This window comes from Rhinatrema bivittatum, chromosome 4 (assembly GCF_901001135.1).
Source record: "Rhinatrema bivittatum chromosome 4, aRhiBiv1.1, whole genome shotgun sequence".
Classification (NCBI taxonomy): Eukaryota; Metazoa; Chordata; class Amphibia; order Gymnophiona; family Rhinatrematidae; genus Rhinatrema; species Rhinatrema bivittatum.
In genome coordinates, this window is record NC_042618.1 from 168655043 (window position 1) to 168672870 (window position 17828).

Sequence of the window (17828 nt, forward strand, 5' to 3'; positions counted from 1 at the left end):
ATGAGGTGTACAGGCATAATGTAATTGACATAGCATACACTGTATCTTCAAAAAAGCTCAAAATAAAATTTAGAACAAAATTTACACCACCCCCACTATACAACCAAAAAATGCACATACAATTAAAATTACAATTAAGGCAATATAATCATTTTAAATCATAAATATTAAAAAATAAATAAACATATTCAAGAGCCAGTGATGATAATGTGTAATGGATGAATCTCAATTCCTGAAAGGACAAGAGCTTACCATGTGATATCAGTCCTAATGACTAAATCCCTCTGTCTTGCCATCTAAATCAAATTATTACTTTTTCTAAATTTTAAAAAAACAGATTACACCAAACTGGCATTTTTATGGATTGATACCAGTTTATCCCTGCAATAACTTCAAATTTTTGGTTGCCTCAGAAAGCAAATGAGATTTGCACATTTTTAAGAATTGCCAAGCCTGGTAGTAAACACAAAGGTGCAGGTGAGGCTTGCTTTCTTCCTGTCTCAGAACAATGAGGAATTCCCTTAGCCTTCTGAGAGAGTCTGATGGCAGAGAGCAGGCAAAAATAGGAAAAATCTCTCTTCTTTATTCTCCCTTCATTTTACCTTTAATAGCCAGTCGTAGCAGTAAAAGTCTTACTATGTTTGATCTGTTGCAGATGGAATGAGGCAGGCTTTCAGAAGAAGAGTAGAAATATTTATCTGCACATGGAACCAGCTGAGAACATCGCTGCAGACCAGCGGTACGTACTCTGTGCCGCCTTTCCATCCCCACCCCCCTCCCGCTGGCGATGTTGCATAAGGATACTTGATCCATTTTGTAATGGCAGTTTGGTGACTGAGATGAATCATCACATATCCAGCCTGGTGTGCAGCTTCTAGATGGTGTGAAACACACACCTACCCATACCCAGAACAGGTGCAGCTGCAGTGCAAGCTTTCCTCACACAGACACACACCCTGGAAACAATTCAGTGATGCCATAGGCTTGAAAGCTATGATTTCACAAATAGTGGAAGCAGATTGGTTTTCTGGCCCCCCTCCCTTTACCGAGGTGCCTGCCGTCACTGTAGATTTAAATGAGGTGTTTGAGGAAGTAAGGTTTGCGCTCGCATTGTATGTGTACATGCTGTTTCTGAAGGACTTGTCTGGTCGTTGCAGGTGACATCAAACTCCCTGAAGGCATCTGTGACCAGACCCTGAGCCTGAAGAGTGATTTGGAGATCTTGCTACCACGAAGGCGGGGGTTGGGTCTCTGTGCCACCGCCTTAGTTAGCTATCTCATCAACATGCACAATGAATTTGTATACCTTGTGGAGAAAGATACCAAGGAAGCTCAGCAGTATGTGTGCATGTCCCTCTCTTAAATATAATGTCATGTATGTCTATATCAGTCAGTCTTGATTAGCCCGTCTGGGATCTGTCACAGGATCATCTCGGTAAACCTGAATTCCTGGTAATTTAGTGAAATCAGTCTCCAGGAACTCATGCAGTTTAATAAGAAAACAGTTACTTAGAGCCTGGCTGCTTAGTCTTTAACTCTTCTGTGTGCAGGATATGGGTCATGCCAGCAGTCTGAACAGAGTTGTAAAATTTCTGTGTATCTGTGTGTATATTACAGTAGCGCAGCCAGTTAGATTGCATCTCTACATGGAAGTGAAAGTTGCCTCCAGACTTCAGAACATACATATATAATTTTTTTTCTTTTCCTCAGATATTCTATCAGCCCCTCAGAGGTCGCTGATCTTCATATGATCAGCTATGAGGTGGAGAAGGACATCATCCCACTGATCCTTTCTAACTGTCAGTACAGTGTAGTGAGTGGCGGGCAGACGCTGGAGGAATTTGACCTAGAGAAAATCCAGCGCCAAGTAACCAGCAGATTCTTACAGGGGAAGCCCCTCATCACGTCAGTGGTAAGAGCAGAAGGGATACTGGAGCGAATGTCTCCTAAACTTTCCGAAGGTTTAAAATTAAGCAAAGTTGCAGCCCAGGTTCTGAATACAGCACTGGGTGTGAAGCAGTGCAGTATTTTGATGCCCTTCCCTGGAATCACCTCCTAAGCCCCTTGTTCCCTCACAATCCTATATTTCTCCAAAGACAAGTAGAGTGGTAGTCCTCACACATGGATGACATCATCAGATGGCGCCCCCAATGTGGAAAACCTGTGTGGAAGTTTCTAGAACTTTTATTAGGCATACTGAGCATGCCCAGCAAGCCATATACCACACAGCCACATGGGGACACTCTTCAGTGCCCCCTTTGTTTCCTCTGACATGGCCACCTCATTGTCAGTGATGCCCGAGGACCATGTTCATCACGGATCTGCATGAGATATGTGTGCTCTGTCTGCAGGCATCGTATGATGTCCAGGGTTGCCACTTCTGCGCCCAGATGACCACGAAAAGACGTCAGCTTCAACTCAAGTTGGAACAGCTGTTCGAGTCAAAGAAGTCCAAGCCATTGGCATCAGTGGCATCTGCATCAAAGGACCAAGGAACCACATCGATGGCGCCATCGGCGAGACAGTCTGTTCTGACAATGCCAGCAGCGGACAATGGCACCGGAGACCAAACATCATCAATCTCCTCCAGGCTGATGTTGGATTCCTCATCATCTTCATCGGCACCATGAAAAGACCGGGCCAATCATCAAGGAAAGCCATAGAAGCATAGACACTGATCCCTGGGAACGGGGATGCACCAGCCTTTGCTGTGATGCCCCTGAAGCAACCCTGCGGCAAGGAGTCTTATCCTCCATCGATGCCGGGGGGGGGGGGGTCCACCTGTCCTGAAGCCAGTCACCAATCTACCTCGGGTCCAAAGAGGATCTGGCCACCCCTCCTTCCTCCCAGTCGAGTTTGGCATTGGCAACATTCGAGGAGGAACTGGAGCGCAGACTCCAGTTAACGGTGGTCTAGGCACTGCAGGACTTCGGTCCCGTGGCACCGATGGCAATGGACCCGGAGCTGCCCGTCTTCGTACCACTTCCGGAGATACTCAACGTGTTCATCGGTCTGTTGCCAGCCCAGCTGGTATCTGTCCTTGGGACAGCATTGGTGCTTGATGAGGCACCAAGGCTTCCCCCTTAACGATACTGTGGTAGTAGTCAGTTCCTTCGAGGAGGAAGATCCACTGAGGCTGGCGGAGACGCCAAGGCCTGCCACTCCTCATCCAACTCTACCAATGCCTGCACCTCTGGATGAAGGCTGAGCACCTAAGAACCCATCCCCTGTGGCTCATTGTGAGGATGAGGAACCCTATGACCCTGGGGGAGGGGGGATATGACGCTTTGGAGTCTTCCTCCAAAGGTTTCCCCTTCAGAACCCTCCCAGAGGAGCAAAGGAAGTTTCTGCCTGAGGACTTAACCTTTGCAGGTTTTGTCAGGGTGATGGCAGGAGCCCATCCCTTTTCATTTATTCATGGAGGAGGATGCCAGGAACAAAATGCTTGAGATCCTCCAGTTCATGGAGCCTCGTAAGGACATTGTGGTGGTCCCGGTACATGAGATCCTTAAGGAATTGCTGAGGATAATCTGCTATCCAAACCAACCTTTATTAAAAGTTAGGAGATTAACCTTGGGGGGTGAACTCACAAATGAACAATGGTTAGCCATTTTTCAAGCAATGGGTAAGGGATTGTTGAAAATCGCTACAAAGTGTTATACTGTTGGTATATGACTCCGGTTCGTCTTCATAAGATGATTCCTTCCTATGCTGATGTATGTTGGAAGGGCTGTAAAGGCACAGGCTCCTACTTTCAGTTATGGTGGGAATGTCCCTATATAAGAACTTATTGGGGGGAGGTGACCAAGTGGATAAGGTGTATGCTTCAGTTTAAAATTGTACTTCTCGCTAAAAATGCCTTGTTAAATGTTCCTATTGCCCGAGGTAGTAAATTTGAGCAGTTATTAGTAAGACATATTGGTGTAGCAGTTAGATGTGATATTGCTATGCTTTGGAAGGAGTCCAGGGTCCCCCGCATCAGTGGTACTCATGATAGAGCTGAGAGGGTTTATACTCTATATAGAATCTCTGCTGTCAAGCATAAATGTTTACATAAATTTGATCGAGTTGGTCTCTATATGATAGGTGGAAATAACCTATGGAAGACTTCTCCTGAGTATAATTTCATGTGGTTGTCCCTAAATATATCTACCCAGTTATAGGTATTATGTATTTCCACATGCTTTTCTTGCTTTCCCCTAGTAATTCCTGTCAGAGTGTAGGGATGGGAGGAGGGTGGTGTTCAGGGTGGGAGCTGGGGTTGTTTGTTTAGGAAACATCTTTTCATATATAGTGTCTGGTACGATTTGTACATTTTTGTTTCTTTATTTCTGTTGTACATTGGCTAATCTGGTTTTTCACTGGCTGTAATCTTTGGTTTCATGAATGATGTTAAGGGTTTTGATTGTGGCTTTAATAAACTTTCAATTAAAAAACAAAAAAGAATTGCTGAGGATATAGGAACACCCCATCACAGTGCTTCCCGTTAATAAGAAGGCAGAGAGGGTCTACCTCATCTAGGAGCCTACCAGATTCAATAAGTGTCAGCTGCCCTGTCAGTCAGTGGTGTTCAAATTCGCCTTCAAGAGGGCCAAGTGCCCTCGGACTCATTCCTCTGCGCCCCTGAGGAAGGACCATAGAATGATTGACGCTCTTGAGAGGAAGGTGTTTCAAGATGCCATGCTTATTTCCTGCATTGCTGCCTACCAACTCTACATGAACCAGTACTCGCAGGACATCTGGTAGCAGGTGCAGGAGGTGGCCAAGCAGCTGCCTCATCAGCAGCAGGATCACACTCCTGAAGCTGGTGCATAAGGGCCTGGAGTACAGAAACAAGAGGTCTGTGCGATCTACAATGTTTTCGAGACGGCATCAATGGTCTCTGCAGCCGGATTCAGTGCCTGCAGAATGGCATGGCTGCAGGCCTTGGATCTCTGACCAGAGGTAAGGAATGACTTGCGGACGTGCTGTGTACTGGAGAGAATCTCTTCGGAGATAGGGTGAGGGACACTGTGGCCCAACTTCGGGACCACCATGAAACCCTCCAACAACTCTGCACTAGTACTCTGGACCCATCCTTCTCTTCTAGGAGGTCGGCAAAATTGGGGCCAAGGAAGTCTTTTCTTTCGCCAAAGAAAGTACTATCCGCCACCTCCATCTTCCCATCAACATCATCAGAGCTCCCGCAGCCGTCCTAGGCAGCAGAAAGCCCTTAAGCCCCAGCTGGCTCCTCAGTCAACTCTGGGGTCAGGGTTTTGATTGGCTCGAAGGGAACATACTCCAGTTGCCCGTACCCAGGACAGTGGATCCTTGCGGGGGGGGGGGGGAGAAGGCTGCAATTCTGTGCAAGCCAGTGGCTCAGTATAACTTTGGACCAGTGGGTTTTGTCCATCGTCTGTCAGGGTTACCAATTTAATCTATTGGGTGTCTTGCCAACTTGCCCTCCATGCCTGTTTTGGGGGCCGGTAGCACATCAGGAGGTACTTCTAGCAGAGCTCTCCTCCCTCTTAATGGCCAAAACAGTCGAGCCCGTACCACCAGGGCAAAGAGGGTGGGGATTCTACTCCAGGTACTTCTGATTCCAAAGAGAACAGGAGGATTCTATCCTATTCTAGACCTAAGGGCCTTGAACAAGTTTCTAAGAAAAGAAAAGTTCAAGATGGTTTCCCTGGGCATCTTGACCCCCTTTTTGCAAAAAGGGGACTAGCTTTGCTCTCTTGACCTAAAGGACACATTCGCTTATACCGAAATCTTCCCAGGTCACAGAAAGTATCTTCGATTTGTGGAAGGAAAACAGCACTTCTAGTACCAGGTGTTACCATTCAGGCTTGCGTCACCCTGCAGGTCTTCACAAAATGCATGGCCGTGGTGGCAGCACACCTCCACAGGCTGGGAGTGCATGTTTTCCCATATCTGGACAATTGGCTGGTCAAAAGCATGTCTCAGGCAGGGGCCGCCAAGTCCATGTGTTTGCCCATCCAAGTGTTGGAGTCACTAGGGTTCATTCTCAACTACCTAAAGTCCCATCTCAGCCCGTCACTTCAAGTGGACTTCATAGGAACCCTGCTAGATACGGCTCAGGCCAAGGCCTTCCTGCCTCGCCAGAGGGCCGTCACCTTGACAACCATTGCAACAGAGAAAGCCAGCAGATGTCAGCCTGGCACATACGCAGATCCCAATGAACCCTGAGGTCGTAGTGGCATCAAGCTACTCAAGCCTCCAGGATTACATCCGAGTCACCACCATGTCTCCAGGACTCATTGTCCTGGTGGCGGGTACTTTCAAATCTGAAACAGAGGATCTCATTTCAAAGTCCCCTACCCAAATTATCCTAACCATGGATGCATCCACCCTGGGCTGGGAAGCTCATGTAGAAGAGCTCAACACTCAGGGTCTCTAATCCATTCAGGAACACTCCTGTCAAATCAACTTCCTGGAGCTAAAGGCAATCAGGTACTCGCTATGGGCTTTCAGAGATCGGCTGTCCAACAAAGTTGTCTTGATCGACACCAACAACCAGCAGCTATGTGATATGTCAACAAGCAAAGAGGCAAGAGATCGCACCTCCTGTGTTACAAACCAGATCTGGTCGTGGGCCCTGTACATGGGGTGGTGCTCAGGGCCTTGTTCCTGGCCAGGACAGAGAATGTGGGTTATTTCAAGGCTCATTCTGTCAGAACCATGGCAACATCGGTGGCCCATTGAGAGCAGTTCCTGTGGGAGGAGATCGGTAAAGCTGCGACACTGAGTTCTCCCCACACATTCACATCTCATTACTGTCTGGTTAGGAATGGCTGACACGACCGTAGATTCGGCCAGTCTATCCTTTGGATCCCGTTTGAGGTGTATAATCCAACTCTCCTGCCTAGGACCCTTTGTTTGGGTTCAGGCTGTCTCCCCATCTGTTACCAACAACACTAGTGTTGTTATGCCCCTTTGCCCCTGGTTGGGTGTCTGTTGATTCCCTTTGGTGTTGGGAATCAGCCTGTAGCTAGGGATTCATCCATGTGTGAGGACTACCATCCTGCTTGTCCTCGGAGAAAGCAGAGTTGCTTAACTATAACAGGTGTTCTCAGAGGACAGCAGGGTGTTAGTCCTCACGAAACTTGCCCACCACCCCGCAGAGTTGAGTTTCTCCTATTTTTTATTTTAATCATAATTCTGTGCTACAGGACTGGAGAGGGACCCCTCATGGATGCTTGGTATAGGGCATGCTGGGATTCTCAGTGTGCTTAGTCAAAGTTCTAGAAACTTTTACGTAAGATTTCCGTATCGGGACTCCATCTGATTGTCATCCATGTTTGAGGACTAATATCCTGCTGTCCTCTGAGAACACCTGTTACAAGTAAGCAACTCCGCTAACCCCCAGCTCACCATTTCTCCTCGCCTCACAAACAGGTGAGGGATATTTTAATCTGTTGTGTGGATGAAAGGTCCCTGCTTCTGTGGTTGTTGGTGATATGCTAGAGGGTTCCTGGAAGAGGACAGATTTCAGAAGTGTAACATTCCTGTTTCTCCACAGGGAATTCCCACCCTTGTTTACAGACAAGACCGCAATTATGAAAATATATTCTCTGATGTGAAAGGCAAACTACAGCAGGTGAGTCTTTGCAGTACTCTGTCTGTATGTCAACTGGCACAGGACAAAGTTTGGCAAGTTTTGTGCATACAGCTTATATCTTTGTGCATATAATGGGATAAGTACCTGTGGGAAGGTACTGAGTGCATTTTGGATTCTCAAGATCAGCACACAGCCTGCGGAATTAGTACTGCATGCCTGAAGCAGGTGAGGAGTACAGTATGGATAAAGGTGGGGGTACGCCCTCACCATGAATCCCATTCTTGTTGCAGAACTCGTTGCCTAATTCGATGATCAACATGATGAGTGGAGAGCTGCATTCCTATAGTGAGGTCTGTGAGGCGCTGTCTGTGGCTGAAGTAGCGCTGGGGTTCCTGGCCATGACGGGCGGGGAGTCTGACATGCCTCTGGTCACCTACCTGAAGGATGTACTGCAGATGAGGGATCAGATGAGCACACATGTAGTGCAGGTGAGCCCTGGAAGTGGATATAGCAGGGATAAGACCGCGTGAGAGCTGGACATGTAGTAGGCAGTGGGTGTGAAGGGGAAGGATGGAGTAGTACCGACATGCAGGTGGATGGGAGGATGGGCTGTAGGCAGAGTGAGAATGGACTTGCGTTTTGTTTGTACTTCATCTGTCAGCTGTACTTGCTTGCAGGTTTTGAGTCGCTGTCACCTGAAGCATGTTATTGCCCTCTGGCAGTTCCTGTCAGCCCAGAAATCTGAACACCTATTGCGTCTGAAGCGGGTAAGTGTCATTAGAAGTAGTAACATCCTACCAGTGACTGCACTGAGAGAATTGCACCCATACTCCTCTCAGCTTCAACATACACACCCCCTGCACATATCATAACTGCCAACACTGGTTCCCTGTACGTACCAGGATCAGTCCAGGACACCTGGGTTGTGACTCCGCACCAGTAGATGGAGACAGACTAAAACTTGTGGGCGGAGCCATATATGCCCCTGTGCCAGTCACAGCCCCTCAGTCTTACTCTGTCTCCAGTAGATGGTGCAGGTCCGGTCACAGCCCTGCCTGACCTGATTCTGGTGGGTAGTTAGGTTTGATTTTTGGGCTAGTTTTGTTAGGCCTAATTGTTTTATACTAAATTGGGTTTTTGTTTTAATTCTTAGTCCCGGGTGCCCTGCCTCCCAGGGGGGTTGAGAGGTCCTGAGGGGACTACCCTCCCCCGGTTGAGGCCGCTGCCAGGGCTGAGGGCCCGGCTGTTTTCAAGTGGCAGCGTAGGGGGTGACACCGGGGAGCCCGGTTCACTCACCCCCATTGGCACAGGGCTCCAGGACCGTGGACAGCAGTGAGTGCTTATAAAAAAAAAAAAAAAAAAAGGTTTTACTTTTCTCTGCTTGTCGTCTCTCCTTTTCGTCACGGCTCCGTCCTCTCTTCACGGGGGGGGGGGGGGCCGCTTGCCGTGGGGGCGAATTTTTTAACTTAAGTTCTTTCGGGGCGGTTTTTTTTTTTTTCGCCGCGTTCGCGCCTCATGCCGCACGGGTCGGTCTGCCGAGCAGGCGGCTCGGCGCGCGCGCCTCTCTAGGGACAGCCTTTGCGCTTCATGTCTCCCGGGCGGGGAAGGGCCGTCCGGGCCGCGTGGGGGGAGCCATTCCCGGGCGATCCGCTCGCCGCCGTGTAGCAGCAGCGTTGGGGGGGCCAGAGGAGCTCTTTCCGGCTAGCGCGGGAGTGGCGGCCATTTTAAATTCGGCCCGTGAAATCGCGCGGGTGCCGGCAGAAAATGGCGCCTTCCCTCCTCCGCTTTCCCCGCGACCGGGTCCGACGGGGGGGGGGGGGGGGCCGCTCCAGCGGGGGTGGTGCCCCTAGAGACGTTAGTTCTGGGCAGGAGTCCTCAGCTTCTGGGTCCTCTTCGTTTTTCCACGGATTTTGCGTTGTTACGCAAGGGCCTTAAACATAACAGCCGCAGGCATAGGCAGGGGTCAGAGGCCGTTTCGGGGACCCACAGGTCGGGTCCCAAGCGAAAGAAACGCAAGGGGTCCTCGGACACCAGGACGTGAAGAACCCCGCGGGGAGTCCCGCGGGGGGGCTCCACAGGCCACGGATAGTGAGTCCTCCGTCTCGGATGAGGTGAATTCCCACGAGGAGTCCCCGAGGGGGACTGAGGGGACGCCATGGGGCGGTTCCACCCCGCCCGGGGCGGGCGAAGGGGCGCAGGCTGTGGAGGCCGACGATCCTAAAGTGGTCCGCCTCTTCCGCAAGGAGGAACTAGCCCCGCTTATCCCAGCTATTCTGGCGGAGCTGGGCCCGCCGGTGGTTGCTAGACAGGAGGCCAACATGGATCCGGTACTCCTGGGGCTCACTGGCCCCGCGGTGGTTTTCCCTTCCATTTCTCGTCGACGGATATTCTGTTTCAGGAATGGGATACCCCGCAGTTAGGCCTCAAGGTGACAAAGGCCATGGACAAGCTTTATCCTCTGCCGGAGGAAGCGTTGGAGCTGTTAAGGATCCCGAAGGTGGATGCAGCGGTGTCGACGATCCCTGTCACAGGAGCCACGGCCCTCAGGGATATTCAGGACCGGAAGCTGGAGGTACAACTCAAGAAGATTTTTGAGGTATCGGCTTAGGAGTCCGGGCCGCCATTTGTACCAACTTTGCGAGGAGAGCCAGTTTGCGCTGGGCTCAGGTCCTCCAGGCAAATGCGGGTCTCTCGGAAGAGGAAGCCTCACAGGCGGATCGCTTAGAGGCAGCGATAGCATATGGGGCGGATGCTCTCCACGATCTCCTTCGGACTGCTGCTAGATCCATGTTCGCAGCGGTCTCTGCGCGTCGTCTCCTATGCCTTCGCAACTGGGCGGCGGATGGTTCCTACACGGCTCACCTCGGTTCGCTTCCATTTAAGGGAAAGCTATTGTTCGGTAAGGAACTAGATGATTTGATGCTTTCCTTGGGGGAGAACAGGGCTTTCAAATTGTCTGAGGACAGGGCTAGGTCCCGGTCCTTGTCCGGTAGGCCCCGTTCTCGTGGAAGCAGAAAGTCGCGCCCTCGGAGATCCTCGGGTCCCGCATACCGGTCGTATCCTGCTCGCTCCTCCCCGTGGTCGCTGTCCTTTCGTGGCACAGTTCCGGTAGACAGGGGGGAACCCCGTCGGGCGACGGGTCCAAGGTCTCGCAATGAGATGAGGCTGACCCATCCCTCGCCTCTGCCCCAGACCGTAATTCACAACGTCGGGGCGAGGTCGACGTGGTTTGTCGAGGAATGGGTCAAGGTAACCTCGGATCACTGGGTCCTCGACGTGATAACACGGCTATGCTCTACACTTTGCTCGAATACCGTCAGACAAGTTCCTGTTGTCGCCCTGCAAGCATCCAGAGAAGAGAGCGGCCGTGCTCGGGACCCTCGGACAGTTGCAAAACTTGGGGGCCATTTCTCCCGTGCCTCCAGATCAACAAGGCACGAGACGTTACTTGATTTACTTCATCGTTCCGAAGGAAGACGGCACGTCCAGACCAATCTTGGACCTGAAAGCGGTGAACAGGTGCCTTCGGGTCCCCCGTTTCAAGATGGAGACAATTCGTTCAGTAATTGCCTCGGTGCGGCCCGGCAAATACCTGGCCTCGCTAGATCTCACGGAAGCGTACCTCCATGTGGGGATCCAGCCATCTTTTCAGAGGTTTCTCAGGTTCTGCATCCTGGGAAGACATTATCAGTTTCGGGCGCTCCCCTTCGGACAGGCGACGGCTCCTCGTACGTTCACAAAGGTGATGGTCGTGGTGGCAGCTCAGCTTCGGCGAGAGGGTTTCTTGGTACACCCTTACCTGGATGACTGGTTGTTCCGGGCCAAGTCCGAGAGTCAGGGTCGGTTGGCTGTGGACGGAGTCCTCCAGCTGCTGCAGTCTCTGGGCTGGGTCGTCAACTTTTCAAGCGTCATCTTGTTCCCACCCAGTCCTTGGAATACCTGGGAGCCGTCTTCGACACGAAACAGGGCCAAGTGTCCCTGTCCGGAGAGCGCATGCGCAAGCTGCAGTCTCAAGTCAAGCGGTTATTGTCTCTTCAGCTACCGTTGGTTTGCGACTACCTGATGGTTCTGGGGTCTATGGCGTCAACGCTCGCGTTGGTCCCCTGGGCGTTCGCTCATCTACGTCCATTACAATCCTCCTTGCTATCCCGTTGGAAGCCGGTGTCAGGGGAATTCCACCTTCCGCTGCCGCTTACGGATCAGGCGAGGGACAGCCTACTAGGGTGGCTAGTGTCGGAACACCTGACTTGTGGGGTGTCCCTGTTGGTTCCCAACTGGACGGTAGTGACCACGGACGCCAGCCTCTCCGGTTGGGGCAAGGTTTGCCTAGGCAAGTCGGTACAGGGCCGGTGGTCCGAGACTCAAGCGCAGTGGTCCATCAATCGGCTAGAGACCAGAGCGGCTCGCCTGGCACTGCAGTCCTTCCTGCCGTTGATACGGGGAAAGGCGGTGCGGATATTGTCGGACAACGCGACCACCGTAGCCTACATCAACCGTCAGGGCGGGACACGGAGTCCACTGGTAGCGGAGGAAGCGCAGCTCTTGATAGGCTGGGCAGAGCGACATCTCTGCAATATCGCGGCTTCCCACATTGCCGGAGTTGACAATGTCCAGGCGGATTATCTCGGTCGTCTTCACCTGGATTCAGGGGAGTGGGAGCTGGCGGCGGACACCTTCCTTCTCATCTGCAGCCGACGCCGGGAGAGAGGGGCCGAGGACGTCGACGCTTTGGCTCTTCCCTGGCCGTCGGACGTGTTACTGTGATGGGAAAGATCCTGCGGCGCATAGAGCTGCACTCGTCCAAAGTGATCCTAGTGGCGCCGGAGTGGCCACGTCGTCCGTGGTTTTGCCGATCTCATTCAGTTGTCGGTGGTCGCCCCCCCTTCATCTCCAGGGGTTCGCGGGGTTCCTTCGCCAGGGTCCCGTCTGTTTGGAGGATGCGGATCACTTCTGTCTCGCGGCATGGCTTTTGAAAGGCAGCGCTTGAAAAGCAAAGGTTACTCAGATGCGGTGGTGGCCACGCTGTTGGGATCTAGGAGGCAGTCTACGTCTCTGGCGTATATCCGAGTCTGGGTGATTTTTGAGACCTGGGGTCTGCAGCGTGGGGTGGTCCCCACTTATCTCAGAGATCCTAGTTTTCTCCAGGCTGGTCTCGCCAAAGGGTTGGTGTGCAGTTCCCTGTGAGTACAGGTGGCGGCGCTTGGTTGCTTGTGAGGTAAGGTTCAGGGGTTCCCCCTGACCCTGCATCCGGATATTTCCCGTTTTCTTAGGGGAGCAAAGCCCCTCCGTTCCCCATTGCGTCATCTCGGTCCGTCCTGGAACCTCAATTGGGTTCTTTTTCCTTATGCTCGGCACCGTTTGAGCCCTTCAAGCGGTCAACGGTTAAGGATCTCACGTTGAAGACCGTATGCCTGGTGGCGATTGCGTCGGCTCGCCGTGTTTCGGAATTGCAGGCCCTGTCCTGTAGGGAGCTTTTCTTGCGCATTTCCGATTCGGGGGTTTCCTTGCGGACGGTTCATTCCTTCCTGCCTAAAGTCGTGTCGGCTTTTCATTTGTATCAATCGGTCGAGCTTCCTGCTTTCGCGGTTGGAAACTCTTCGGACCCGAAATCGAGAGAATTGAGAACTGGAGGTGCGGAGATCTCTTCTTCGCTATCTAGAGGTCACTAATTCCTTTCGGGTGACGGATCATCTGTTTGTATTTACGTCGGGTCCCAAGAAAGGTTCTGAGGTGTCCCGCACGACCATCGCCCGGTGGCTCAAGGAGGCCATTGGCTCTGCGTGCATTCTGCAGGGCAACTCACTGCCGGTGGGTCTTCAGGCTCATTCGACGCGGTCTCATGCGGCGTCTTGGGCGGAATCTTCTCAGGTGTCGCCTCAAGAGATTTGCAGGGCGGCTACCTGGAAATTGTTGCATACCTTCATTAAACATTACCGGTTGGATGTTCAGGCTACTGAAGCTGGGGGCTTTGGAGAGAGGGTACTCCGAGCGGGACTCTCTGCTTCCCACCCTCGGTAAGTTTGCTCTGGTACATCCCAGGTGTCCTGGACTGATCTTGGTACGTACAGGGAAAGGAAAATTAGTTTCCTACCTGATAATTTTCGTTCCTGTAGTACCAAGGATCAGTCCAGGATCCCGCCCGCAGTGCTACGCTTAAGTAACGGAGAGTCCGCTCATTGTTTGTCCGTACGCTGACCCCTTGTTTAGTCGCTCTCCCGGTTGGGGAGTCTGGTTCCTGTAGGGGTGTTGGAATTTTTTTCCGTTTACATTGCAAGTTTTTGTATGGTTAGCTATGGTTGCCTTATGGTATTTTCTACTTTGACATTACGTATGACTGAGGGGCTGTGACTGGCACAGGGGCATATATGGCTCCGCCCACAAGTTTTAGTCTGTCTCCATCTACTGGTGCGGAGTCACAACCATCTACTGGTGCGGAGTCACAACCCAGGTGTCCTGGACTGATCCTTGGTACTACAGGAACGAAAATTATCAGGTAGGAAACTAATTTTCCTTTGTCTTGAGTCGTGTGTTAACATGCGCAGAGAGACAATGCAGGGCAGTGCTCTGAGCTGTGTTAGTTCATGCAGACACAGTATAAAATAGTGTCATAGCTCCAGGGAACTGGATTGTTAAATTGGTACCAAGTTAGAAGATAATGAAAATATGAGACTGAGCAGTAACTGCTGTGAATATCTGTGAGATTTCACACCCAGAAATCATATGGAAACTATCTTCTTAGAATAACTGGTTCCCAGTACGTACCAGGATCAGTCCAGGACACCTGGGTTGTGACTCCGCACCAGTAGATGGAGACAGAGCAAAACTTGTCAGGATGAGTCATATATGACCCTGTGCCAGTCACAGCCCCTCAGTCTTACTCTGTCTCCAGTAGATGGTGCAGGTGCAGTCACAGCCCTGCCTGACCTGATTCTGGTGGTTAGTCAGGTTTAGTTTTTGGTTTTTTCAGGGTTTTTCAATAGGCCTAGTTGGGTTTTCTTTCCAAATTGGGTTTATTTTAATTTTTAGTCCCAGCCGCCCTGCCTCCCAGGGGGGTTGAGAGGTCCTGAGGGGACTACCCCCCCCTGGTTGAGGCCGCTGCCAGGGTCGAGGACCCGGCTGTACTAGTGGCAGCGTCAGGGGTGACACCGGGGAGCCCGGTTCACTCACCCCTGCAGGAAAACAGGGCTTCAGAACAGCAATAGATTTGTAAAAAAAAAAAAAAAAAAAAAAAGGTTTACTGCTTTATTCTTTTGTCGGCTCTCCGTTGCCTTGCGTCGCCACTCCGTTCCGCTCGGGGGGGGGGGCGCCATCAGCAGGGGGGGAGGTCGCCGGATTGTTTCCCTTTCATTATTTTAATTATTTTTAACTTTTTGAGGCGCGTCTCGGTTTCGGTTTTTTTCCCACGATCGCCGGCATGCCGCGTGGTGCGTCGTGCAGAGCCTGCGGCTCAGCGAGCGCGCGCCTATCTCGGGACGGCCTTTACTCGGCCTGCGTCCCGGGTGATGAGGGATCGTCTGGGGCGCCTCGGGGGGCTCGTTCCCGGGTCGCGCGATCGCCGCTGCGAGGTGGGAGTTCCTCTGATAGGCCCCAGGACCTGTTCCCGCTTAGCACGGGAGTGGCGGCCATTTTGTCCACCGGCCGAGAAATTTCGCGGGAAACGGTGGGGGCTTCGCCTTTGCCTCCCGCGCTTTCCCCGCAGCGAGACAAGGCGGGGGAGGTCCCTTCGGAGGGGCTTCGGTCCCGAAGGGATTCCGGCAGCGATTCGGTGGACTCGGGCTCCTTCTCAGAGGATTTTGAGCTGTTGCTGCGCAAAGTCCTCAGTTACAAGCGCAGCAAGCGCAGACGGGGGGGGGGGAGTCTCTCGTGCGGCTTCCCACAAGGCCCCACCACGGAAGAAGAGGGCGAAGATAGTTGCGGAGCTCGCCCAGGAGTCGTCCCGGGGGAAGCGGCTTCCCCGCGGGGTCCCGCAGGAGTCTGATTCAGAAGACTCCTCCGGGGTGGATACGGATTCTCCCGAGGAGCCCCTGATGGGGGCCGGGGAGCCGGCGGCAGATGGTTCTGCTCAGCCCAGTGCGGGAAAAGGAGCACAGGCCGTCGATGGGGATGACCCCAAGGTGGTTCGCCTGTTCCGCAGGGAGGAACTGTCGCCTCTCATCCCGGCCATTCTTCAGGAGCTGGGAATTGAGGCCCCACCGGTGGTGGTCCGACAAGAGGCCAACATGGATCCCGTTCTGCTAGGTCTCACAGGGCCGGCGGTTGCCTTTCCTTTTCATTTTTCATCAACGGATATCCTCTTCCGGGAATGGGATACTCCGGAGTTAGGTTTGAAAGTCAGCAAGGCTATGGATAAACTCTACCCCTTGCCGGAGGAGGCGCTGGAGCTTCTCAGGCTCCCAAAGGTGGATTCGGCGGTGTCCGCAGTCACGAAGAGGCTACCATCCCGGTCACGGGGGCGGCTGCCCTCCGGGATATTCAAGACCGAAAGTTGGAGGTACAGCTTAAAAAGATTTTTGAGGTGTCCGCTCTAGGGGTGCGGGCCGCCATTTGCACGAACTTCGCTATGCGAGCTAGCCTGCGCTGGGCCCAGGTCCTTCAGGCGAATGTGGGTCTGTCGGCGGTTGAGGCTTCTCAGGCAGACAGATTGGAGGCGGCGATAGCGTATGGGGCAGATGCGCTTCACGATCTTCTGCGCACATCTGCTAGGTCCATAGTGGCAGCGGTGTCGGCATGCTGTCTCCTGTGGCTGCGCAACTGGGCAGCGGATGGCTCTTCCAAGGCTCACCTTGGGGCTTTACCCTTCAAGGGGAAGTTGTTGTTTGGCAAGGAGTTAGACAATTTAATGGTATCCCTAGGTGAAAACAGGGCGTTTAAACTGCCCGAAGATAGGGCCCGGACGCGGTCTTCGTTTCCTGGCAGATCCCGTTTCCGGGGACCCAGGAAGTCACGGCCGCAAAGATCCACCGGGCCCTCGTATAGGCCGTCCTCCTCTCGAAACACTCAGTGGCAACAGTCCTTTCGGGGCAAACATTTTGGCAGACAAGGAGGTGCCCCGTCGGGTGCGGAGTCCAAGCCTTCGCAATGAAGTTCGGCCGGCCCATCCCTCGTCGCGACCTCGGCACGTCGTTCCAAACGTGGGGGCGCGATTAACCTTATTCTTCGAGAGATGGGCCAGCATGACGTCGGATCAGTGGGTCCTCGACGTGATAAGACACGGCTACGCGTTAGATTTTGCTCGCATCCCAGCGGACAAATTCCTGGTCTCGCCTTGCAAGGATCCCAAAAAGAAAGCGGCGGTGCTAGACACCATCCGACGGCTAGAAGACCTGGGAACCATCTCTCCCGTTCCGGCCGGTCAGCACGGCAAGGGACGTTACTCCATCTACTTCATAGTTCCCAAGAAAGACGGCACGTCCAGACCAATCCTGGATCTAAAAGGAGTCAACAGATGCCTTCGCGTCCCTCACTTCAAAATGGAGACAATTCGTTCGGTGGTCGCATCGGTGCGCCCGGGCGAATTCCTGGCTTCCCTAGATCTCACAGAAGCGTACCTTCACGTGGGCATTCAGCCATCGTTCCAGCGATTCCTGCGGTTTTGCATCCTGGGGAGACACTTCCAGTTCCGGGCTCTCCCGTTTGGCCTGGCGACGGCCCCTCGGACGTTCACGAAAGTGATGGTGGTAGTGGCGGCGCAGTTGCGTCGGGAAGGCCTTCTGGTTCACCCTTACCTCGACGATTGGCTGATTCGGGCGAAGTCAGAGAGTCTGTGTCAGCAGGCGGTGGCCAGGGTACTGCAGCTCCTGCAGTCCCTGGGCTGGGTGGTCAACTACAACAAGAGTCACCTGGCACCCACTCAGTCCTTGGAATATCTTGGAGCCGTTTTAGACACGAAACGGGGCAAGGTGGTCCTCTCTCAGGAACGGATATGCAAGCTGCAGTCTCAGGTCCGGTGTCTGTTGTCTCTACGACGTCCTCGGGTCTGCGATTACCTGACGGTTCTGGGGTCTATGGCCTCCACGCTTGCGTTGGTCCCTTGGGCGTTCACTCACCTGCGGCCGCTGCAGTCCTCTTTGCTATCCCGCTGGAAGCCGGTGTCAGAGGATTTCTACCTACCGCTCCCTCTCGCGGGCCAGGCGCGATCCAGTCTGAGCTGGTGGCTGGATTCCAAACATCTCTCCTGTGGAGTGTCTCTTCTGGTGCCCGGCTGGACGGTGGTGATCACGGATGCCAGTCTCTCCGGCTGGGGTGCAGTCTGCCAAGGGAAGTCTGT

At 52.8% G+C, this 17828-nt stretch overlaps 1 protein-coding gene across 2 annotated transcripts in view; it reads left to right on the forward strand.

Annotated features, from left to right (window-relative positions):
- Positions 1 to 17828, forward strand: part of RNF213 (ring finger protein 213) — a 413312-nt gene that overhangs the window by 381671 nt on the left and 13813 nt on the right. For both annotated transcript variants that reach the window (XM_029599190.1, XM_029599191.1), the window contains exons 59-64: positions 656 to 739; positions 1158 to 1338; positions 1711 to 1912; positions 7523 to 7600; positions 7852 to 8049; positions 8239 to 8328. In XM_029599190.1, coding sequence (XP_029455050.1) covers positions 656 to 739; positions 1158 to 1338; positions 1711 to 1912; positions 7523 to 7600; positions 7852 to 8049; positions 8239 to 8328 — 833 coding nt within the window. The remainder of the gene's footprint in view (positions 1 to 655; positions 740 to 1157; positions 1339 to 1710; positions 1913 to 7522; positions 7601 to 7851; positions 8050 to 8238; positions 8329 to 17828) is intronic.